Source organism: Diuraphis noxia, unplaced genomic scaffold (assembly GCF_037042655.1).
Source record: "Diuraphis noxia isolate RWA-SAM2 unplaced genomic scaffold, SU_Dnox_SAM2 contig0004, whole genome shotgun sequence".
In the NCBI taxonomy this organism is placed as follows: domain Eukaryota; kingdom Metazoa; phylum Arthropoda; class Insecta; order Hemiptera; family Aphididae; genus Diuraphis; species Diuraphis noxia.
Window position 1 is genome coordinate 17340797 of NW_028301714.1, and position 27622 is coordinate 17368418.

The following is a 27622-nucleotide window of genomic DNA, read 5'->3' on the forward strand; positions in this document are numbered from 1 at the left end:
AAAACCATTATTTTGACTAAGACATAATAATTTAAATCAAAATTTGATTTAGTCTTTATAAAGTATCTGGAATTACGAATTACGGATCTTAAATTTTTAATGCTTGCTCTTTCAATAAGTCGACATTTTTCACACCTACTATACCCGAAAGTAGTTTAAGCCATATCGACATCCGTTACCTATTATATAGTATGTTGTTTACCACCATGCAGCAGATAGTTATTATTATTATGTTATTAGGTACTTTTCATTGCGATAACGTGTCTATGTAATTTTGTTCGATCTCTACTATTCGTTAAAATAAAACTTTCTTTTAAATATTCTCAAAACTTACTTTACTAACCCGGAACATTTTTATTTCGGCCTCGAATAGTTGCAAACTATACACATGTTACATGCTGAACACATAATATGTTCAACACCAAATATATTATATATTATATAAATATATATAATATATATAAAATATTATGTGTAACCATATATTGTGTTATTAGTTAAGTATCTCTAGAATAGTTGAAATTATTTCTGTAGCACTAATACCGGTCTTGGTGGGGATTTAATTAAAATATATTGCTTATATATAATAATATGAATGCGTCTTAATAGGCACACACGTGCCATCGCCATGAAAACTCAAGACTTGTCGATCAGCCTTTCCGTGGTCGTTATATAATTACTATTTTTATTTTTTACCCTTGGCTACAAGACTGTAACAAAGAAAATCCGCAGACCCGGGCAGATTACGTCACTATTTTAGGCCGAAAAATTTGTATTTTTTTACGTTCAAAACAAATAGAAGCTAAAAAAAAAGAAAACAATAACTATACTTTAAGAAAACCATCTCTTCTGATACGGGTATAATATAGACAAGACAGTATGGTCGGCTGCACTATAAATACCTGTCAGTAACCATAAAATAACAACAATAATAATACGGCGTGTGTGCTGAAGATTTAAAATAATATTACATTTATAATACATAATATATACATATAATGTATAGGTAACATTCATCTCTTACAAGTGCCGGAGACGCGTCAGACGAAATAATAATATCTGTCAAGCTCGTAACAACAATAATATTATGTTCATAGACGTCTTGTGTTTATCTACAGGGGAAAAAACTGTTCGCGTGCGTATTATTATTATTACAATAATTTTGTTTGCTATTACCACTCGTCGAATATTATGTCTTGCGATTCGATTGCGAGCGAAAATAATATCTACCGAAAACAAGGAATATTTATGACCGCGTTGGATTTGTACATAGGTTTCTCGTGTGAAAGCCATCGAACTCTCCGAGAATTCAATTTCAATGATGCAAAACTCGGGTGAAAATCCAAACAACTCCAGTAACTTATCTACGGCTATACAGTATACACTCCATATATTACACGTACGGTGTATATTTTTCACAATTGAATGTTCAATTTTTTTTTCTCCATCTCAAATCAAGCGCATGTTATTATATGCATCAAAGGCTCCGTCATTTATTTATACTCACTGTAGTATAAGTACCTATATATAACGTCGTGCACTTGTTTATACAATAGAACACAGATGCTTCATGCGAGCTTATACAATTCGATAACTTCACACGTTAACATCACCTATATTTTAATTAATTATAATTAAATAAAATATCCGCAGTTTTTCTTTCTCAATTATTTCGATAAAATTTCCGAAGACAAACATTGGACTAAATTAAATTCTCACTCGTCTGTCTCAGTTATTCATATATTTTTTAACTTAAGTAGATTTTATTATAATAATGATTCATAATTTTAATTGAACGATTTTCTCTTGTTTTATAATTCATAATTCACGTTCTATGTATTATTATTAAAAGCGTATTTCCGCAGATTCGTATATACTTGACTACTGACTAGTGTTGTATAATATTTACTATAGATACCATCAATTTTTTTTTTAATTGGAAATTTTATTAAATAGCAAAAATGTATCAGTTCATAGTATTATACTGACTAATAATTGTACTATACATTATTAAATCAAATAGTGGTATAGTGCTAATTGCTATATATTATTACCGACCTTAAAATTAAAACAAAACTTATCTTTGAGTAGCTATTAGCAGTGGCGTAATTACGGGGGGGGTGTCGTATCCCCCCATGACCTTTTTTTTTTTAGACTGGTTAACTACATTCACCTATGCACTTCTTTATCTAATAATATTATTATTATTAATTTTTTTTTTAATATACATAATATATTGAAATCAAATACCTCGGCGAATTAATATTATTATAAATATTCTATATTTTATACTTTATAGAAAAAATACAAAAAAAAAAAAACAAAGCCTTTATGCTAGTACATAAATACTTCGTACCTAGTTTGTTTTAAATGCAGTCACACAAGTTTTTAAGTATCACTATTGCAATATGTTTTGTGTATGTTTTGAGTTTGTTTAATATGCATTGTGTAGTGGTACAAAAAAAAACCCCGAGCAGTAAAGTATTATTTTATCGTGGATCGACGACGCTCGACGATTATCAGATTATTCTATCTAGATTAAAGATTATTGTCATATCTATCCTATCTTATCTATTATAGTTGATTTGTACAATTAATCGAAATTTATTCCATGTCTCATGTGTACATAAATATATTGCTCTGAATTCTGAAAGGTGCTTAAAATAAATACTTTTGATTTTTTTGTTATGGGGGGGGGGTTATATATGTTAAAACATTTTATCCCCCCCCCCCTCACAAACATAGCCAAATTACGCCACTGGATATTAGCTATATGTATAGTACAATTAAATAAATAAATAACTTATCAAAAGTATAAGCTCATGTCTAATACTTGAGCGATCGCATAAACATAATATAATATTTAACTTATTGTTAATAAAATGCATAATAACTTGTTAACTTGATATTTATCCTCTTAATATATTATTTACCTACCTAATCAATAAATTCCGAAATATCAACAACTACCACATATTCACGATTTCCGTTTAATGTGGTGAATATATTCATATTACTATTTTGTCACTCCCTGAGATCTTATTTTTTTAAAGTAGGTTTTAGAATATTGATTAAGTACCTTAGAAATTCTTAAATTTAATTTAATTTGTAAGTATTCCCAAAGACTTCATCAAAGTATACTCTTAGAATAATCAAACATGACGCGTTTTAAAATGTGTTAAAAGATTGTAATGATTATTAATTGTATTCTAAATGTGCTGTACATGTTTGATGTATTATTAATAGAAATATAATAATATAATGAAAAATATATAAACATCATAACACTATATAGTCGTAAATATAATACAGATTTCTTCGACTATATAAATTAAATGATTACATCAAACGAAAAACGTAAAAATGTAAAAATTAATCATAGTATTTAATAGTTAGTGGAATCGTTCTTTTTTTCTGTTTAAACCGTCAGCAGAGGAGAAGTGGAATTTAACACGTTTACCATTAATCGCGATCGGATAAAAATGGTTGATAAAGGACAACATAAGAACTCTTGATGGAGCGAGATAACTTTTATTTAAATCATCTAATTTTTACTCATCCTTACACCTATAATTTCTATAACTATTACGTCAAAACCACGCTTATCATAGTAGATAACCATGGTCTAAACATAATATAATAAAAATTACAATAATTATGATTACTATCGTATGATCTTTATTTCATTGCAATATGGTTTTATACTATTAACATTTAACAGTTAACAGGGATATTAAATGGGTGTATGTATATTTTCAGTCCGCTCGAGGCCACCCTTTCCGTTAGCTCTTCTATCTGTTGGTAGATAAGTCAATAAATCAATCGTTATTATCCATCATTCTAAGTAATTACACGACCGTGAATGCAATGCGATATAATATATTTAACATATTCGATTATAATATGCGTGTCTTATCTGAGTGCATCCGGCCCCCATTCTGCAATATTATCCTGAAACAGCTAATGTTATACCACGATACCACGAATAACCTCCACATCTGATATTTCAGTACCGGTCTGAACAAGATGACATGAAACTAAACATAATATATCAGTGTTGTTTGGTTAGTTACATGGTATTTTTTCAAAATCTTTACAACAACTTGCATCGTGAATATGGAAAGTTTATCCAGACGCGTATTGCTGTATACGTGCACTTAGAATTTTTGAATGAGATCCAATTATACCACGTGTGTTGAAAAATATTTAACCATTTTTCGATGTTGAAACTAATAATGAGTGTTGATGTTTACGTTTCTGATTAATTTGAAAATAAAAAACAAACGGTTTTATTAAAACTAAATAAAAAGTGTCAGACGCTTAGAGAGTGTATGATAATATTATAATTATTACGATTTTTGACTAATTAATTAACGGGCGGACCCGAAAACCCGCGACAGCATAAATTATATCACATTGTTCGCTATGATTCACGCGATCGTGTCCCGGGAACGTTTAAAATTGGGTTCATCCTGGCGCACGCGTTCTAGGCCAGCAGCCACCGTTCGATGTCGGTGATCCGACCGACTAACAGTCCACACGGAAACCGTTGGGATGGGAAAAAAAATTCTCGTCTACACGTCAACCGAAATTTATTAATTTCGTTTTCATGCCAACATGTTATCCGTCCGTCAGTCTATGTATAATATAGAGACAAGGCTGCGAGGAAGTACTCCGACGTCGTGTAACGCGGTTCGGCAATAAAAATTGCAATTGTTATAATATTGTCGTCGACCATGTTTTCGACCGCGTGTAAACACGATTACAAACGCAGCTGCCATATCCTAAATAACAAAAATATGTTCGAATCGCCGACGACGAATAATAATTTTCGGACGGTGTGAAAAAAATATCCCGCAATCTTGCTGCTAGATAATAATATAATAATAATATACAATATTAAGTGTCTAGGTTGTTATAGTGCTGAAGTATTACTAAGCATGGTAAAGAACAGCTCAAAACGTTTTTACGATTTGATTTGATTAATCATCATTCATCATATAGTTTGAGATATTTCTGAAATATTTCCCTGGTTACCATAAGTAATAATAAATGTTTTAAGTACTTATATTTTGCTTACGGATTCATTTTTTTAAACATCACTACCTAACATAATATGAAAAATGTAAAGTTCTATACAAGATACAACATAATGATATCCTTGAGCCTACATCTTATATTATATATGTTTACGTCTGACTCGAAGACTGTGGTTAACATTATATAGTGATAAATCATCATCACGTAAATGTGCATACGTAATTACTGTATCATAATCTCGTAGTCGTAAAATCATAAAATCAGCTGACAAAAAAATTTAAAAATGCTATGAATGTATTTAAAATTAAGATTTTGAGTATGTTAAAATTTAAAAATAATTTTATTCAATTTGTTTTGAAATTATAATTAACTTAGTCAATCGGCTTGAGAAATATTAGCAATTTCATCGTATATTTATTATAATTTTTGTGGCATATTTTACTTTTTTTTTTATTTAAAATTAAGCCGCAACAACAAAGATTATTGGCTGAAGTTAAATTTAACATATGGTAATAAAGGAGGGATATTTATACAATTCAAGCTTGGGGTGTGAAGGTGTGTTTAGATTAGGTTATATAATTTAGTTAATTTTAAAAAGGTAAATATCTTCTGAGTGTTGTCGGGGTCAGGACCAAGAGCTTCGTAGAGATTGTCAGCTAGTTTGAGGTTGACTCTAACATCGTTGTGTTCACGGCAGAAGCATATGATGTGTTTGACTGAAGGTGTTTCGCCGCATGAGAGACAAGGTTCGGGATCCGTTTTGGACATTAAGTGTTTGTGGGTTAACCATGTGTGATCGATTCTAAGTCTATTAAGAATTACTTCTTGACGCCTGGTAAGTGGAGTGGGAGAATGCTGGGTTTGATTTCGTTTAGTTTAGTACGTTGGGTTGACCAGGAGTGTTGCCAATTTTTTAGAATGTGATCAGTAATAAAGTGTTTTGAGTCTTGCAGAGTATGTGAGCCGATGATTAGAGAGTGAGGAGATGAGATGGACTGTTTGGCATATGTGTCTGCTATCTCATTTCCAGGTATGCCGATATGACTAGGTATCCATTTTACTTTTTTATGCTGAATATTATATAAATCCTAGCTTTAATTATAACTGATATAAAAACGGGATTTTGGCCGATGGTATGAAAAAAGAATGCTTTTTTTTCGAAGGAAATTTACGCAATAGTTCGTCACTTTTATACGCACGACGTATACCTACAGTATATAACGTTATAGATCAAGTCAAACGATTCGTTTCCCTGGCCACAGGCAATTCGCGTTGTTTATAATACACTATGCTCGAGCTTGACTTCCGTTCAAGTTTCGGGTGAAATGTTTCCAATATTTTAAAAGAGTACGCGCGATTCAGTCGTTTCCGTCGAAATAAATCCGGGTGAGCTGGTTTACGTTCAACGCCCACGTTTACATTATATAATATTATATTATTAAGCTCGGTTTATTTCGTCGAGATTTATAATAATATTATTACTCTGTTATTCACGACTCGGCTTTCCGCATTGTACACCGATAGGGGGTGAGATAAAATATACAATACTATAATACCAGCCTCCGTTTAATATGATCTATAATAAACTCTGTCAACCGTACAATATAATGTTTTCGTTATAGGATCTACAATAAATGGCATGAACGCGATAATAATATGACAGACGCATATTGTACATGCCAATATTCAAGTGTGATAATTAATATTAAATATTTTCGTCTAAAAGATATATTACCCTCGTATATATTAATAAAATACGATTCTCATCATAAGGTAACACTAACACTTTTTACACAGGTAGTCTAACACTCTAACCCCAACATCGTATGAGTACCATTAAGTTATAATACATTTTCGAAACGTTTATTTAAACCATATTTTTTTGTTTTATTATTTGGTAGTTTGGCACTATAATGATATCCATTCTTTATAATTACCTATAATGTTTAACAAGAGTGTCATTATCATATTATTCCTTATTTTATATAAATATAATGTATACATGATTTATGTAAATACTAGTCTATACCTACAGTCACACAGGTGTTTACATTATAATACATATAGACATCTGTTGTTTTATATCGTTATATGTCTTTATCTAAATAAACTGTCATATAGGTTCAGACGACAACCACTAACTTTCGCCCTGATCTGGATCACATCACTCCCCCCCCCCCCCCCCCCGGTGTATTCCTACTGATGTGTAATATATATATATATATATATGTGTGTGTGTGTTCATAATGTTCATATTATATTCATATATATTGACTCACGTTGCGGAAACTACATTGATTTAATAAATTTAATTCAAATATTCTAGGGAAAAGTTCCACTCGTTACCGAGTAATGTTAAACATAATGAAAAGAGGAATGACATAATTAACATCTACGTATAAAGCAATGTAAATATTAATATTATATTGCGCCTTTCTCGAATTTATATACAAAATGAACGTACCTATATTAGACCAACTTTTATCCTTGTTCATTTAGTTATCTGAGTATTTCTGCATTTCATATTACAAAATACCTATGATGTATTGTACTACTATAATACTATAACCTCACATCTGGTCATTAAACCATAGTCACAGATGTTTATATGATGTATGCGCGTGCAATCAAACGCAATGAACTCGCGTCTTGTAGCATGTATAATATACAAAAGAAATGTTTATGCAATGGAGAAGAAAAAATCAAAAACTCCAGAAACTCCAGCGTTAAGATGACGTGATCATATTGGGCGTATATCGTCTATATAGCGATATGTGAATAGTCGAACTTTTTGAAGTTTTTCTTACAAACCGAAAAAGTGTCTACACCCACAAATATAAATAGAGATGCGTAGTGCGATAAGTATGTCAAGTCAACGTTTTCGTCAAAGATGAAATCACGGTCTCTCGTCTACGGTCTACCCGTTGGATAAATCATAATAGATAATAACAATAACAATAATAAGCAACGGTCAATTTATCATTCTCAAGCACGTCGTGCATACAAAGAATTCGTTGGTTGGAAACACTGGCTCGTTTCGGCGCATTACCAATGGACTCAGCGACGTTTATGACACGAAACCGCGCGCACACACGCACACACACATACATTTCACTGTGAGCGTGGTACTCGAGTAGTCCCATTGATGTTGTTTTAAATACAAAAATAAACCGAGTGCTCAGCATTGGTTGTACGACCGGAGATGAAATAGTTAAGAAGAGAAGAGAATATATTATATGGTGTGCGAGAGAGAAAGAGAGAGAGGAGTGAGAAAGAGTGATATGAGAAAGAATGAGAGACAGTGATATTATAGTGAGCGAGAGAGTAAAAACTATACAATATTTATACTGTATAAATGTATAATGAGTATATACATGCAACGAATCCGTCGGTAATTTAAACACTATTAAATAGTACCCGAGAGTTATGTGCTCCGAATGTATTTTTACGCGATCATAATATTTTTACTGAGAGTCAAATGTGTTTTATATATATTATGAGTACCTAGTATTTATATATATATATATATATCATTTAATTATTAAATGAAGAGAAAAATTAGAAATAAAAATACATTTAACGAGTCCTGCGATTTTTATCGGTCAACAAACATTATTATTATTATTATTGCCTATTAATCTTGGAACCACGCTGCGGTAAAATACACACTGCAGTATTTCAGTGCAATTAATATACGATTTGAAGATGAAATAAAACCGTATAAAACTTTTCGCATATTTTATGGCAACATTAAATGTTTACTTTTAAAATTCTGGGGAACAAAATTAGAAGTGTCAACCGTTTATTAAAACTCGGTGCCCATTATTTATTTTTCACGACAAAGTTATACCTATTTATTGTTGTTGTATAGTATAAGTTGAACGAATTAAGTACAATACAAATTAATTTTACCTTGCTCTTATTTATGTATTTTATAACACTAACCACAATAATATATAGGTATACTTTAGATATTTACGCCTTAAGTTTTATGATTGTTTATAAACCGACTTAGAAATTGATAAAATAAATACTATTTGATTTAACAATGGTCATTAATAAATCGATAAATATTTTAACATTTACCTTTGATGAAACAATAAATTATTTATTGTTTAATAATTTATGATTTGATAGAAAATTATTTTTTTGTATTTTTAAAAACAACATTTCAGTGTGATAATAAACATTGATACTGAACTATATTATAGTAAATATTTTAAAATAAAACACAAGTCAAATACTGTGTAATTTTCTTGAAGTGTTTATAAAGTAAAATTAAAATTATGAGGGATATTCTCCCCTAGAGCCTGACATGTGATTACCATTTAACAAAAAAATTAATAGAAAATATACTATTTAGCCAAATAGGTACTGTATTATTAGTCGATACCATGACATAATTATGAAGGTAATTAATTTTTTACGTTCACCAGCTAAACTCAAAGTTAAAAGTTTGTTTTTTCGACATTCCTGTATCATTCGGTCGATAAAGAATAATATATTTCAAGTAATAGATAGTCGCGACATCACAGTTTCGCGTGGTCGTAAGGTTTAGGCTGCTGGAATATAGATGATTTGATAACATTATAAAAACACCGATGGGTGTGTACTTTTAATATTTATACGAACCGGGGTGAAAAACCTGCAGAGTTAAATGTAATTTTAATTTATATTTAAAATCTGTCTTTTAGTACACACGTATCACGTATGCGGCGCAGACGACGAAACGACGACGATCCAGACGTTTTCCGTCAAAATGCCAAATGGAACTGCTGCAGTTGTATTTTATTCGTCTGACGCCTGTTTACGAACGCATTGTTATAATTATATTATGCATGATAATTTTGAACAAATCTTCGAACGTCCGAAACATGAACACTCGCGCCGTATGTCATCGGTATATTATTATTTATTATTATTATTAATCATATAATTACGTATTATAATTTATAATGCAATATACCTACACCGCTGCAGCTGTGGCAAGTAACAATAAGGGATGACGACTTATAAAAATCACGGTTAACGGACACGGATATTTTAAAATAATCCAATGTAGATATTACGTAATATAACGATTAATATTATAATAATATGATAATGTCATGATAGTAATAGAATATATATTATAATAAACCACGACGGGTACAAGTCATGCGCTCGACCCAAAGTCATAGCTGCAGCTGATGCACGTGTTGCAGATGATGCCAGTTACGGTATAGCTGGTAATATTTAACGGGGGGACGAGGGGAAGGCGGCATGATTATTATGTACACTGCGAATAGTGTATAATAATATTATCATCATAATCCATGTGCCGTTTTCACCGGTAAGGCACTTTGGCGTGTTTGACGGACGACATTTATGTATTATGGCTACCATAATAAAACACGTTTGTGCATTTTATCCCAAAACGCGGCACGTTTGGCCACTATATATTTTTCTGATTTAATTACATGTTTTCCACAATAGTATCTTATAGTAGTATAGTAAATATTTATTATAATATTCGTTTTTTGTGTTTGGATTATATTTTTTTTATGTATAATATAATATTAATATTTATTATGAACAATGTCAATAAATAAAAACTACTTATTATCTGTGATAATAGTAGACAGCGATATCTAGATACATATTATGAGACTTCGCAAAAAATTTGTGAACAATGAATTAATTTAGATATGTAAAAAGCACTCTCGTTGCAATATAAGAAATGTTTTAAACCTTACGAATTATTGTGTGCCAATTTCATTTGGGTCAAAGCTGGTGTCGGTAAAATACAGTAAAATGATAATCAACTTACACATTACAGAAATAATACAGTAATAAATAATAGTAGACTATGGCAAAAATATTTCTTTTATATTTTTGATATTATTAGAAGTTAGAATTATTACAGTGTAATATACATATATATTTAATAACTACCTATACCCGTACCTATTGGTAGTTATTACTTTACGACAAAATATATATATTATATAGGTATACTTCTTTAATTTTATGCTTGAATGAAGTTAATTTCAGGGATATCAAAGGATCCATTTTGTGTATTTTTAATATCAAACAGTTAAATATGTCTAATCGTGTTGCACTAATTTATATTATGTTAGGTCTAAGATTCATCGCCGATGTCAAAATCAAGCGACTCCAAAATAAGTATATTTTATACACACATGATTATTTAACATTATTATTATAAATTAGGGTTCTAAAATTTCATGAAATATATTACAAAATCATTTTAATTTAAATCTAAAGTAGAAATGTTATTGAAATATTGTTTATATACCTAGTAAAATTTCATAAAATTCATATAAAAGAACTTAAAAAAGTTTCAAAACACATGAATTACTTATATAAATTCCTTTATTCATATTTATTTAATATTTTATAAATATTAGTTATAATATAGCAATAACTAGAGTTCCTATTAAAATAATCTATGAGTATACCTTATATAGTAACCTTATAATAGTATTCCTGTTTAAATTCAAACGAAATAAAATTTTTATATTTCTTAAATCCTTAGTATAATAGTATTATTATAATTTAAAATTTACAGCCTATAAGGCTATAGGGCTAGTATAATATCATTTTTGTATATTAATATATTATGAATATAATAATACGTCATAAATTTAATATAATATTATTACTATCAATTATCATTATAATGTATAAACATCAAAGAAAAACAATACCGTGAAGCAATAATAACTAATCAGCTATGAAATCAGTGTGACCATCTAGTGATGATTTTATCAAACATAAAAATAGAAAAAATTAAAATATTATATGTTTCAATATTTCATTGAAACATTTCAAAGTGAAAATTGTCATGTGAAAAATGTCATACTCATAACTTTAATTATAATATGTGTGGTCCTACAGATCTGGCTTACGAAAATGGGAAGTGGCGGACAATAACGCCGTGGAACGACGGAGCACGTCGGGCGTGTATTATAGTAGTTTTACCGAAACGTTCCACGTAAGACTTTTGGAAAATCTTCCAACATGATTTTCGCACAAAACTATTTATACCTTTGCGTTATTAGAAACGCACCAATAAAAGAACCATATGTTTGATATTTCATGGACTATTATCATAGTTCATTAATTTCTTTCTAGGCCCATCTAGTTTTAATTCAATGCCATTACATCTTAAAAAAATATATTTTTAATATATACAAAAAATCTGGGTATCAAATAATTAGAAACTTAATTGTTAAATGGTTGTTAAGAAAACGTTAATTTTAATATTTAATTTTGTTTATTTAGTTGTAATTTCAAATACGAAATTGTGGCATGCATAATAATAATTTGTAATATGTAATTTTTATAATAACTCAATTATCCCACCACAATCATTTGCTTAAGGGTATATTTTACTTTTAATATAATATAACTATTAATAATCGGTTTTATTTTAATGTATTTGATTTAAATAATAATAATAAAAAAAAACTAGTTTTACAAATTTTGATTTACATTAAAATTTTTAAAAACACTAAAAATGGGAAATAACATGACTGGTAAACAATATTTTATTATATATAAATAATATATTATGTTATAAGCGTGTACTCTTATAAACCATATTCCATTATTTATATTTTGATAATATGTGATAATTTCAATACTATACGTTCGACATAATACAATTATTATTAAAACGATAAAACTTGATGATAAATTAAAATTCACACTAATCGATATCAATTTATTTATGATCACGTATCTACAGTAAAGTTTAAAAAAAAGTTATTATATACCTACTAGTTATCTAATTAGTTATTGCAATAAGAATATTAATAAATATTATTTCTTTAGATAGTGGCAATCAATCAAAGTGTAATGAGAAGCTTAATAATTTTTTTTTTCCTATAATATTACTACTTTTATAGGGTTTCTTATATATGACAATTTTATTTTTTTTTTATTGATCAATAAACTCGGAAGCTACATGGCCATTAGTTACAATAAATTATACAAGATTATGACAATTTTATTTCAAGAACTTGGTTGCATAACTGATTATTTAGTAAATGATGGAACTTTTTGTTTTCATAGAAGTTATAACGATACCTCGACTAAATGAGGTAATAATTAATTGTTATCTAAAGTATAGTTATCTTATGAAAATAATAAAAGTAAAATAAAACCTATATTTATTTTTTTGTTCGAAAATCACGGTTTGTTTGAATTAAATGCTTGATTATGAATAGCGTAATAAATCTGCTACGACTACGAACGAAACTAATAAACACTAAATATAAGCAACAATTGAATATCATTACTTAGATAGTAGGTATTATTTATTTATTTTTTTATTTTTAATTATAAAATTCATATTATTTTTTGTGTAGATTTTAAAGTTCCTATGTAAGAAGTTTTATATAATTGTCTATACTTATTTATTTATTTTTTTTCCTTTTGTATCAAGAGCCAGAGAAGGAACCGCGTTAGCATTACTTCTCCTCTGACTCCCATCGTTTATTGATAACAATAACAACGACAATTATTAGTGGTGGGACAATACCCCATCACTCGCTAATATTATAACAATCTTTTTACATCAACAATATCTACAACAACAATTTTTACAATAACAATTTTTACAACAACAATTTTAACAACAATAATTTTTATAACAACATTTTTGCAACAACATTTCTTATCGCCGCACCTCCGCAGCCTGGCGGACTCGCTCCTCTTCTGCTTTGCGTGAGAAGATGCGTTCGACCATTCCATAGAACAGCCGAAAGGACTCCTTCGCGCGCGCGTACCTTAGTATATTCAACTTTTCATCTGGGTCTCCTGGAAGCTGGTCAAATGGCGGCCCGCAAATTATATCCTGGATGTCGGCTGTACGCGGTCTGTGCCCCAGGTAAGGAATGCCAAGGAATGGACAAAGGATCACGGAGGACGTTCCAGTAGTAGCACTTGTAGAGTTTGCCCCACCGTGTCCTCTCCACCACTGCACTGTAGGCACATCGGATTGGTGGCCCTGGCTCTCCTGTGTCTATACTTATTAAACCTGATATACTTTTAATATAATAATATATATTATATTCTGGTAACAGTGGTGAAACTAATAATTTTTAATACATATATGCGTAAGTACTCTTATTTTATAACAGATAAAGTCGTATATTATAGCCTGAACATAAAACTTAAATTTAAATCGTCAGAACATTTATAATACTGAATTAAAATAAATTGAAACCTGATGACAAATTACCTTAAAAAAACAAAACTCAACTGAAGAACATTTTCCTATCAATATTGTAAGTATAGAACATAACTATATGGTTCATTTTAGAGGAACAATTTTTTTACTTCTAATATGTACACACTATGTGACCTAAATACTATTATTAAATAATATTATACCTAAGTTAACCTCATCCAGTTCAAATATATATATATATATACTATATAGGTATATAACTATATAAGCAATATTTGTGGAAGAGGGGTTTGGGAGTTCAAAACTAAGAAACTTTTTTATTGTTAATACATTTTAAATGAAACTCAATTAACTATGGTAATTTACCATGTACCTAATAAATTAATAAGTAATAATATGATTATTATATACTTTATAAACTTTGTAAATTACTATAGTTTAAATTGTTATAATATTCATATTTATGGTAGTCTAAATTTTATTTTTTATTTGAAAGAAATAAGGTTTCAACAACTAAGGTTAATAGCCTGACATTAATTTTTACATGGTGTTTTTTAAGATTAAGTGTTACAATATATATACCTACAAGTTTTGAGGTTACAATTGTTGAATGATCTTAGTGGTACTTAAAAATGATATCATTTTTGGAATTTGACTTTCTCCCAGCGCTTCCGCTATAGTAGGTGATATTTTGAGGTCAATGCGAGTAGAATCCAAATTCTGTAAACCTTTTTTAGATATAGTAATTTACCATTATTTTCCATTAAATAATTAATATATTAAAATTAGTCTTTATTTAAATACAGGCTAAACCACTAAAGATTGCATTTCAAAATTCTTGAGATTTACCTGTAGAAATACAGTATCCTATTCTGTAATGATATAAACTTTTGTTTTTCAATTGAAAGCCGTTTATATGTATTGTGAAATATTTATTGGATCATTTTTTTGAAAATTTTGATACACCTTGATCAAACTGTTTATTTTTATACATTTTATTTAATAAACATCATATAGCTATGTAAATAGAATATATATATTTTTTTAAATAATTTACTGTAGTATTTTTATTGATATAATGTTATTTTAATTTTTTCATAAATCTATTAATCGTAATTTAGAATAGGTACTCGTAGTTATTACTTGAATAATTTGTTTTAATAATTGTTTGATTATTGGGTTCTTTACAACGCTAAGAATTATCATGCTATGAAAAGTTACTCGCTTTAAATTTATACGCGTTATAAATTGACCACTATCAGGCTATCAATTTTCCGTTATCTACCACGTCACAGCTGAAAACGAATTTTGATTGAAGCGTATACTAGCCATTTTTTGACATGTTATACATATCTAATGGTACGTAACAATCTCGAAAAATTGAATTGTACTTAAGTACTGACATTATTACACGCTTCGAAACGCTATTCACTGTTTTAATAGCTACGCCACCCGTGTGTAATGAGGAAAATGATGATTGCAGTCAGTAACCAAAATTCGTTTCTCGGCTGTGGCTTGTAGATCGGTTTTCTTCAATGAATTTGGGAAGCTGATAATATGTTAAATATGCATTGATAACATAACGATGAAAAGTACGTGGCTATCACGTTGACCCACTATAAATTCCGTGCTCACGTCTGACGTAGGTACCTGCAATAACTATTTTTGTAATTGTCGATTTTTTCGTGTCTTTAAATCTGAGTGTATAATATCATTAACCGAAACTATCGCTACGTTTAAAATTACGGACACGTGGCACGTTTATTGTATTCGATATATTATGTGGAATCAGATATATATGGCCGTGACGTGGTGGTGGTTCTACATTGTAATATTACAATAAGTAGTAATATAATAATGTGCACATCGAATAATTCTAACACCCACCCAATGGAAGCTGAGCAGGATATGAAGTTTATTGTTGAATGGTCATTAATGCAATAAAATATCTATATTTCAATATTTTTAGGTCATCTACCCTTCATGGCCAATCATCACCATTGTTATAAATATTAATTAGTTATCGTCGTTATCGATTATTTCTATAATGACATTATTCTAATGTTGAGCATATTATTATTTTAAAGCATTTTTATTATTATTATAATTAACGATTATCACCCTATTATTAATGTATTATGCACTATAATTGTATGTTTGAAATTCGCAACATTCAATATTAACCTAGTTCCTTTTCATATAGGTATGTACGCACTACGAAATAAAGGTATCCATATCTATCTACATATATATATATATATATATGTGTGTGTGTGTGTGTGTGTGTGTGTGTGTGTGTGTGTGTGTGTGTGTGTGTGTGTGTGTGTGTGTGTGTGTGTGTGTGTGTGTGTGTGTGTGTGTGTGTGTGTGTGTGTGTGTGTGTGTGTGTGTGTGTGTGTGTGTGTGTGTGTGTGTGTGTGTGTCTGAAATATCCCATATCTCCTGGAGAAACTCTATAGAAAATTAGTTTATTTTGGTTTAGGGTTTTAAACAGTAATATTTTAGAAATTCTCTGTCTAAATGTATCAATGATTTTAATAAACTATAAAAAAAAAAAAACGATTTTTAGTATAATTGAATTTTATACATTTTAAAAATTTGTATTTTTTTAATGAATTTAAAAAAGTTTATTATGAATATTATATTATATTAGTTATGTATATACTATATACACACAATATTAAATTAATCAATAAAAAATCAACCCTAAGAAAAGCGATAAATAATAATAATAGGTAGTATTAATATAGTATAGATATTTGTAATATGACTATATATATAGGATGAACATGCACGCGGTCCGTTTATATTCTCAGCGTAGAGTGTATTAATGTATTATTATTATTTTAAACGCACTCCGAACAAGTGGGCTGAAATATCGGTTATTACGACTTGCGATGGGTGCTATGTAAAAAATTATTTCTGCCCGCCTTGAAATTGATTGGGTCCGATTTTGTAAGCTCATGGAATTATTCATTTTTTATCTCCCAAACTAACTTGGCATGTGATTATATGAACCTTATAAACACGCACACGGACTATATTACATACGATATATGGTATGAACACTTTTTTTTTTAATTTTCACGGAGAACAATTTAATAAATTTCCCATGCTGCAATGATTTACATTACAAATTAATTCATAATTATATGTAAACGTAAGTCGATTCATCGACGATAAAACATAATTTTACACTCAAACTGTTTTTAATAATATAACATTTTACTATAGTAAGTAAACTGCATATTATTAAAATTCATGTTTGATATTAAAATTTAATTTACCGAATATCATATAAGTTCAAAGCGTAGATAATGAAAGGCGTATTCCGAATATTTTTTTAAAGTATTTTTTTTAGAATTAATCATTGAGTAGATACAATATTTTATTTTATTTTTATGCTATCATGTTCTAACTTTAAATTATTTCAATAAAACATTTCTGAAATCGTAAAACTTTTAGATAAGTAAAATTAGTGTTTACATTTAAATTGGTAAATTATTCATCTGTATGAAATCTAGAATACGGACATTTCGAATTTTGAACCGATCTCGATTTGCAGTTGCCGCAGCCAAAAACGATCGTGAGTATAATAATCAGCGAAAATTTATAAGCTTTTTTGACAGCCATATGTAATATATATGCAAATATTATAATATTTATAAGCTCAGTCAAAGTAAACGTGTATCGATCACCGTTAGTCCCTTCATCTGAAATACATCACCATTGACACATATCAAACATCATAGAATATTATAATATATATAATATATTGTAATCAATTCATTTTTCAAACGAAACAATAAATTTACTTGTAACCTTTATATAAACCATACAGACCATGACTATGTTTTAATTATTTTTTAGACCCAGGTGAGTAAAAACTAAGAATCATATAATATATATAGATACTTAACATTACCCTGCATATATGTCCAGAGTTATTTTTCAGCTCGAACAAAAACTTAGACTTATAATGACCCCAAAAAATTAAAAAATCTTCGTCATTTATTTTTATATAAAATACTTCGGTGACATGTATATTATATACCGTTGCTTGTACAATATATTCTGTATATTATAATGCTATGCATGCATAAAGTGAATTTATTAATTCGTGTGCGGTCGCCAAAGACGGTAGCGTAAGCGTGTATATACTGTATTGACGAGTTTGTGTTACCACAGCCATTAAAAAAATTGAAAATCTTCAACCCTTAGGTGTATATCATATATACCTACCTATATTTTATATACTGTAAAGCAGTTTTCTTTATATTAAAAATCTTCTATAAATGTGGGGACGTTGAACTGTAGATCAAAATGTATTTATACATACTAATACAAGACATTTTACTAAAATATATTACCTATGTAATAATGTATATTTAATACTAATTATACTCAGATACCAAATGTACATTCATAAAATATCTAAGTGTTTTAATCAAAATAATTCTTTGATTTCTGATTATGAGACTGTAAAAAGACTTTGTACACCAATCTGATAAATTTATCACTCGATAGAATATTACTTTATTTTATTCTAGGTATAATTTTTATAAGTAGTTAAGAAAATATATTGATTGGAATATCGCATCACTGAAAAGTAAAAATCTTCGTGGCCGGACTATTTAAAATAATACATTTTGTCTAAAAATCAAATCAAAGACTTTAATCTATAGAGCAAAACTTATGAAGTCATAAATATAAAAAATGTTATTATGTTACAATGTTATGTAACAATAATTATAACACATTATAATAACTATTGGTTATTTGTTATTACCTTTACAATATAGACCCGTATTGTATTTTGAAAAATGGGCATAGTTCAACGACTACTCCTCCCTTCTCGTGTGATATTTTATTAAATATATGTGTTTTATTTTTATATGCATTTTAATTACAAATTTTCATTTTCGTCGTACTATAATTTAATACACTATTTGTCAAAATAAGGATTAACAATTTGGCCGTAATATAACTTATTAAATCTCTTATTCAGTATGGACATAATTAATAGGTACCTATACAATATTGTATAATTACACATATCATCACTATTTTAAGCTTCACAGGGATAATATATTCAAGATTCAACTATTTAAACTTATTGGTGACATCACTTTAGAATAAAACTGTTATTTGTTTGATTATATTCAGTGTTTGAAAAAAAATAAGCATAGCAAATTATTTTCTACCAATTTACATCCTCACCAATACTTAAATTCCCCAATAAATTATGATTAAAATAGAGTTCATAATTATACATTTCAGAAATAATTTACATATTATACAGTAAATTAGTATACTGAAGTGAATGGCAATGATAACCTAAAATGATGCGACATGTAGTTTTCTTTTTTACATTTTCAGCACCACCGATCACTATTGATTAAATTTTTGTTTCTAGGAGGACAAATATGTAGTGACACATAATTTTAGTTTAGAACGTGTGGTAATTTAACATGGAATTATTCATTTTTCTTTATATTTACCTAGTGAATAGAATAAAGAAAAATTTGTGAAATATCAAAAATTAAAAATGTACAATTTTTCTCTCTTAAAGTATGAGTATGACATTTAATACCTGCAGTTTAACTGTATATAAATAATTTTTTCTCACTAATTTTTTCAAATTTTGTTCTTTGTGGAGTAATTTAAATATATATTCGTTATTTGACCATCTCACCCTTCTAAAATAAAACTGCCGAGTATCATCCCTGCAGCACATATTCACATTTCACATAAACATTTGAAAACTTTATAGTTTCAATTATTACATCTACTAGTACACAGTGCATACCATTAGGTATATATGTATTATGTACCTATACACAGCTATATTTATTTATATATATATATATGTATATGTAACATCAATAATTATGTTAACATCCGTTAACTTGGGGATAATAGCGTCTTAGGTCTATGCGGTCGGGTAGCTTAGTGGTAGAGCAATCGCCCGGCAAGCGAGAGACCTGGGTTAGATTCCCGGTCCGGTGGCTAGATTTAATGTAGTTTTTTTTTTAAACATATATATCTGTATATAATATTAATATGCAATAATAATATAATGTAATATGAATGTCCCACTTCTAAATTATCACCCATCACACTTTATTATCACACTCCATTCTGACATAACATCCATCGAGAAATCTTTGATTATATACTAATATATACTAGATACCAATATGTATATAAGTTACAGTCGTCGGCTCCTACATCAGTTTATTCAAAAACAACGGTAACCGACCGTCGTATAATATAATATATCATGTATACGCAGCAACGCAGCACACGGGGAACGGGCCTCCGGAAAAAACGTCGGTGCCAAATTATCCCAAACCATAATTAGCGTCAAGCGAACCGCCGCACACATCTCGGTCATCCATGAATGTATTACATAGACCGTGTTATATCGTTATAATAATAAAGTCTACTTTAGAGCACTTTTAATAACTCTGCCTCCATCGCCGATATCCCACGTGCATGATTACGTATCGATATAATAATAATGTCAAAAATATATCGTAACATTTCGCGTATATCTAAACCATATACCCATCATACGTTATATTATTAAACTATGACATTACGATATATGTGCGTCGGAGTATCAGGCGTGTAATCGATCTCGATAGGATAAACCAACAGTGTATTTATCACAGTCTTCCCGGGGGATGAGATGAAAACCACAGGGAATTTTCGTGGAAAAAACAAAAGCGTAAATGTGAAATAAACGTAAGTATGTAGGTACACACAAACTCAGTATAGGTACCTACACCACAAACACGAAATAACATTATATTATATATCTATGGTGATACAAATGTAACTGTTTATATGCGAGAATAAATATTAGGTATAGCCTATAGGCATGTGCAGTATAATATATTGTGTTTATTTTAGGCACGTATACACCTAGCTAATATTATATATTATGTAGCTATATCACACCTATACCTAAGTACTATACATATATCAATTCAACCGTGTTATGGCTATATATTGGCGCCAGCGTATATGATATGTTGTTTTAAGGATACGACGCTATAGTGGACTAATTTATTTCATTTTATTTAAAAAAAGTTTTTATTTCTCGTCAAAACTATGATTGAATACGCACCGAAATGCTATGATGACATATTATAGAGAAACTTGTCGGTTATCATTGTTATCATCATTAATATTTTGATACACCATCCGCGTCCCGATACGATTGATGTGCCAAATTTAAAAATCCAAAAAAAAACTATGACCAAAACATACAAAATATGAAACACCATGCCAATAGCTACTGAAGACGAAAAAGCAGTCTCGAATCCATGTTTGATTTTGAAATATTTTTTTTTTATTCAGTGATAACCCTCAGCATCAAGGCCATTGGGATAGTAAAACTTTTTTTTTAAATATGTGTTGCAGTTTACTTAAAAGCTAAGGTACGACAGTAATATGTAATACATTTTAATATAATAATAATAATATTGCTTAAATTAAATTGAGAAGTCACGCTTGCTAGAGAAATATAATGTTGGATAATTGTAAGTTTGGTCTGAGGCTTTCAAATATATCTTTAGGTAATTCATTACAGATCCTTGCGTCGCTGTATGTATTACACTCAGTGATAATGTGTTTTATAGATTGATTTTGTAATTATTTATTTACCGTTATAAAACTTATTAACTACTTTTAAAATAAGACAATATTACATTCCTTTCAAGTTTCAACTTTAAATTATTTTGTGGAGTTTTGGAACACATTTTAAGCTCATTGCCTTCGTAGAATTTTTTGTTTTTTAAATTTGATGCTCATATCATATATGTATTTATTATTAAAATCATTTAGTTATATTTATACATTTACTTAATCACTATTTTCAAAATTCCTTTTATGTTATGTTTGAATTATATCGTGTAATACTTATATTGTAAAGATGTTGAATCTTGAATCGGGTCTATCATCACAAAGTTTACCATAGTGAAGCAGAAAAAATGTTAATCTATCTACTGTTGACTAAATTACTGCTAATAAATCAATATTATTATATGCGTGTTTTTTTTTAGATGCAATTCATATAATAATATAAGTAAGGTCATTAATTTATATTACTTCATAATCAAAATTTTATCACAACATTAGATATTTATTTTGAGACACATAAAATGAAATAACTATGTTATGAAAATGTAACATTTTCTTTCAGAAAACGGAATGCGGAAAAGGGAAAGAAATGAGAAGTTATCATAATATATATGAGTCTGTAGTTGTATGTCACTGCAATCATTATAATACGACGTAACATTTTCAAAATATTATCCGCTGAATTGAATATTATGCGTAATTTTCTGTATGCCTCATCAAAAATCATGTTCAGTTCACATTGTTTAAATCACTTAAATCTAAAATGACCCTATTTAAATATATGATTAGCAGACAATATAGTGGTTCACGTTGTCTTTTAGACCTTATAATTATGGTATGCACAAACATGGAAGTCTTATCGTGGCATGTATAATATTATGCACATGATAATAACCTCATATATTATTCTTCTATTTTACTTTAAGTATATTTTTCTATCCTTAAATAAATGTACGAGGAAAAGTATAAAAGTATGTTATTTGACGTTTAGTTTGCCCGCTAAGAGAAAAATAATCTCTGTCAACGACGACAAATATGGTTTTGGTTTTTAACAACGTTTGCGATATTATCGAACACGCTTTGAAATAAATGAAAAAAGTCTATTTCGTTTTCAAAATAATTGGTCTGCTTTCCCCAGACAACGAGTTGCCTGTTAAAATCGAATCTCATAGCGTCGTTGCAATCAATACCACTGCTAATAGGAATTACAATACCAAAATACATTCTGGATAAGGATAACAATAATATTAATAGACATGTAAAATCGAATTTCAAACCAGTACTTGGTTAATTTCTTATAACTATAATTAACTACTAATCCAAAATTAAATTTTTATTATTTTAAACTGTCAAAAATATACTGTCTCGATAAATTAATTTATAAATACAAGTTGCCATTCGTTTCAATACAAATAAAAATTGTATAAATACAACACTTTTAAAAACGTTTGTTCTTTACGAGATAATGAGTAGGCATTTATTTTTAAAAGGCTCATCCTGTATAGGCACTCTACAAAGGATCGTTATAATATTTCTTTTTCTTTTTTCCACATCGCTGACGCGATTTTGTTTCTGTGATATCATTTCCATTTTTGCTACAACTTCATTAAAGTATCCTCGAACCGGAAATATTTTTAACACATCTTCTCTGACGATATTTATACACCCTATTTTATTCCTGATGTGTTTATAATATTTATGTAGATATGTATGTATGCATGTACCTACGTATGTAGGTCGTAGTGGTAAACAATTTTTGGGGGAAGGTACATATAAAATAAAATAATATATTTTCATAATTATAGGTAGGTAGCTAAAAAAAACTAAATATGTAATACGTATTAAACTATTTAAATTACATACATTATATATTTAAAAGTCTTGCCGACTGCCACTACTTATAGGCAGATGGTCAGATATCAAATATATTATTATTATAATGTCATTAATAATAGATATTCCATATATATATATATATATATATATATATATATATAGGTAGGTACCGTTAATTTCTATATTTATCTTTTATCTGTGATAAATTAGAATAAAAAAAAATATATGATGTCAAATCAATAATATTGTATAATATCATTAGATTAATTATTATAACGTTGTCAATACCTGTCCTAATACATTGATATTGTTTGATATGTCGGTGAAATTTGTTTTATATGTGTGTCACGTGCAGGCCGAGCAGATGATTTGACCGAGCCAAAATATTGAAAAAATAATGTTTATATATTTTATTAATGCACAGCAGGAAACCCAGTTAGAATTTTAATAGCAAAATAAGAACCAATCACCACTGGTTATAAATAATAAAACAAAATTTTATACCTGTCTTATTAAAGACTTATTACTAATTAGTGATTGATTTTACAATATAGCATTATATAAATTATAATAAATCTGCATGTAATAATATGTACAGTTTGCGCTTGTGTAAACTGTTTAAGTACCTATATACTGGCTAGTGGCTATACTTGCAAGTCGTAGCACAATAAATGCATAAAAAAAATTAATGAATATAAATACAAAAGTTAAAAGTATCGACATTAAAAGTTAAAGAGCTTAAGATTGTCTGCAAATGGACTTTCGTACTTGATTGCATATACCTAATATAATTATTCCACATATGCATTTGTTATAGTTATTAAACAGTAATGGTGTCATTATAATATTTGTTATACGTCCGAGAATGTTAAACAAAATATTAAAAAATGAAAACTGATTGAAAAAGATATTGTGTCGACCCATACGGATATAATTACAGTTAAAATATTTTATGAAAAATTATAATATCTACACATTGTAGAGTGGCCACCCGAATTTTTATTTTTGATGGAAGTATGAGGCATAAATCCATTGACGTTATAACTGAATTAGAATAATAAATGATTTAAGCAAACACATATTTTGAGCACAATCAAACTTTATTGAACAATTTTCAAGAGATTCAAACGATAAATACATATTATATTTTAAATTTTGCATAAATCAGACGCAGACACGTAGTATTTACGCTATTTCATGCATTTTGATGTCTTATTATGAGGCATTAAAAATATCTATAATTGTTATTGTTTCGAGGTACGTTTTGTTAGAAATCAAACACACACCACATAAATATTGTTGCCATTTTTATGTATATTTTAATAGATTAAAAATATCAAAACTCGTTGAAACCAATGCAGATTTAATAGAAATTGAGAATATCTTATTAAACGGAACTTCATATAAAATGGCAACCAATTTTTAAGCGACTGATTTTTAGTTATTTATCACTTTTATATTTTAGTGAATTGTATTTTAATATTATTTAATATCTGCAATGTATGATTTTTATTCAGTGTTTTGGTATATATTTTAACAATGAAATTGCCACGATTGTTGAAATAATAATATTATACATAAATTATTGTTGACTATTTCTATTAAATAATAGAATTATTACTTATTGTCTGTACAGTGAATATAAATATTATTTTATTTATACTCAATTTTATTGGATCGTTAAAAATTATTGTGGGTAATTAAAATCTCTTTATGGCAATAATATTAATGATTGTTATTTTTATAGGTATTTGATTATATTGTGAAAAATACAGAGTCGTTAGAAAAAAAAGTTAGAAAAGTTGATGTCCCTATACATATAGTTACATTTAAAACGATTAAAAACTAATTAGGTATACTTGGATGTATATAAGTTTATAAGAGGAACTACAGTACTAGCTATAACATTATTCAAAAATTAATCGGTTTGGAAAACGCTGTGGTAAAATTAAAAAGAAAATATAGGTAGTTTAGATAGCATGATACCGCACAAGAATAAAAAAAAAAAGATAATTGGCTTTTTAGCAATGTTTCATACCAAACTGACAAAACCTGATCGATAGACGATAGAAAGACAGTTACATAGGTATGCATAATATTACTCGTGAGGTTGACATAGGCAGCAAAATTTGACTTGACATATTCAAAAGGATGTCAAGATATCTTGTATTATAATATTAATAATTCACGAACCTTGGTAGAACCACGACGTTTGTCTGGTTTATAAGTTTACTGAAACCACAAAGCCACCGACCTTTTAGCTGCTACTATTATAGTTAATACTACTGATCTACATAAACGGCAAAGTGCCGCAAACCTAGTTTGAAAGAAAATATTTCAACGTCAATAATTTTTCTCGACATAAATAATTATCATTTATAAAATCGGTTACATTATATATTATCTTCGGTGTTTTATTTTTTTTTTCCAATCTCTGAAATGATGGCTAAATTAAATTCTCTGCAGACTCTATGTTGCCGAGGTAAGATATGATTTTGCCCATGGTTCTTGAAGCATTTATGTTATGGACAGTTCGTAAGATCTAAAGTATGAAAAACGTTTGGATGGGTCCGGTCAAACCGGATACAAATTTGGTATATTTTAAATATCGCAGGCAATTGCTTTTGTTTCAGTTAATCTTCAAATAACTTAGTATATCATAAAGTATTATATGACTTGATTAAACTAGTAGGTACTCAAATCATTCGGATTTCTGGAGAAATGTTCGATTGTTTTGGAAGATATCACAGTAAACGCATTACTCCTAATCAACCAACCCCCTCTCGGTTCCCTCAATCTGTGAGTTCACTCCAAGGGGTTAAGACATATATAATTTGACTGGATATAAAGATATAATATGTGGGGTCGACCCGTCACTTACCTATAGTGGTGATGACGGACAGCGAGTAAAGGAACGATCCGGAAAACGACCATCGAGTCATCTGCTTGTTGGGACCTTCGTAGCTGAAGTTGCGGACGGCCTCGATGACGTGACTCTGGAACGACCGGAGATGCACCTGCACCTCTTGCTTCCACTCGTCTTCGCAATACGCGTTGCAGCACACCATGTCCCAGATTCTGTCGGCGGTGCCGCTGCGGTTCGCGCCCACCCGGTCGATGACTGCTATCGCGTTGCCGGGTGCACCCTCGATGAAGATGAACATGAAGGCGCCGGCGATCGTGTAGCCGACCACCAGGCAAATGATGCCGATATTACTGAACAGGAACGCTATGAACTGTCGCAAGTAATCCTTGCACTGTTGCGTCCATGTCTTTTTCCGCTTGTTGTAATACCGCCGGCCACTCCGTTTCCGTTCCATGACGGCGTCGCTGCACAACCACGGTAGCGGTCACCACCGGCGGCGGTCCGATCCGACGACGGCGACCGCTGCAGTGGCGGCTACGCACAGTTCATCGTCAACGCGTATACCACACGTGACCGGGCGCACACCGTGCAATAAAATACGCGATATACGCACTGCACTCGCCACGCACCACGCACTGATTTCTGCGAACCACGCACCATGCACCACGCACCACGCACCATGCACCCACGAACCAACGCACGCGCCACGCACCACACGTTAGTCCGTTACGCGACACGATTTATTACTCTGGCGCGCGCGCTGCACGACTCTCGGCTACCGGCGTACAATTACGTGTGCGTTTTTATCGCCGACCAGCGCGCGCGTCCGCGTCTACGGTCGACGCTACTCGGACCCCCCCGACCGAGGTGTCAGCCGCCCCGGCCTGTGCGCCTCCGACGCGAGTGTGGGCCTATTTTTAGACGCGTCTCTAAGCTCACTGGACCACCGAACGCCGCCGGGGACCAGTCTCGAATTAGACTCCGACGACTGCATAATAATAATAATAATAATAATAATGTACGTGGCGTAC

General features: G+C 29.9%; 1 protein-coding gene across 1 annotated transcript in view; it reads right to left on the reverse strand.

The window, feature by feature from the left end:
* Positions 1-27393, reverse strand: part of LOC107172921 (TWiK family of potassium channels protein 7-like) — a 109892-nt gene extending 82499 nt beyond the window's left edge. The window contains exon 1 of the mRNA XM_089226432.1: positions 26607-27393. Coding sequence (XP_089082558.1) covers positions 26607-27045 — 439 coding nt within the window. The 5' untranslated portion in view covers positions 27046-27393. The remainder of the gene's footprint in view (positions 1-26606) is intronic.
* Positions 27394-27622: the final 229 nt, after the last annotated feature.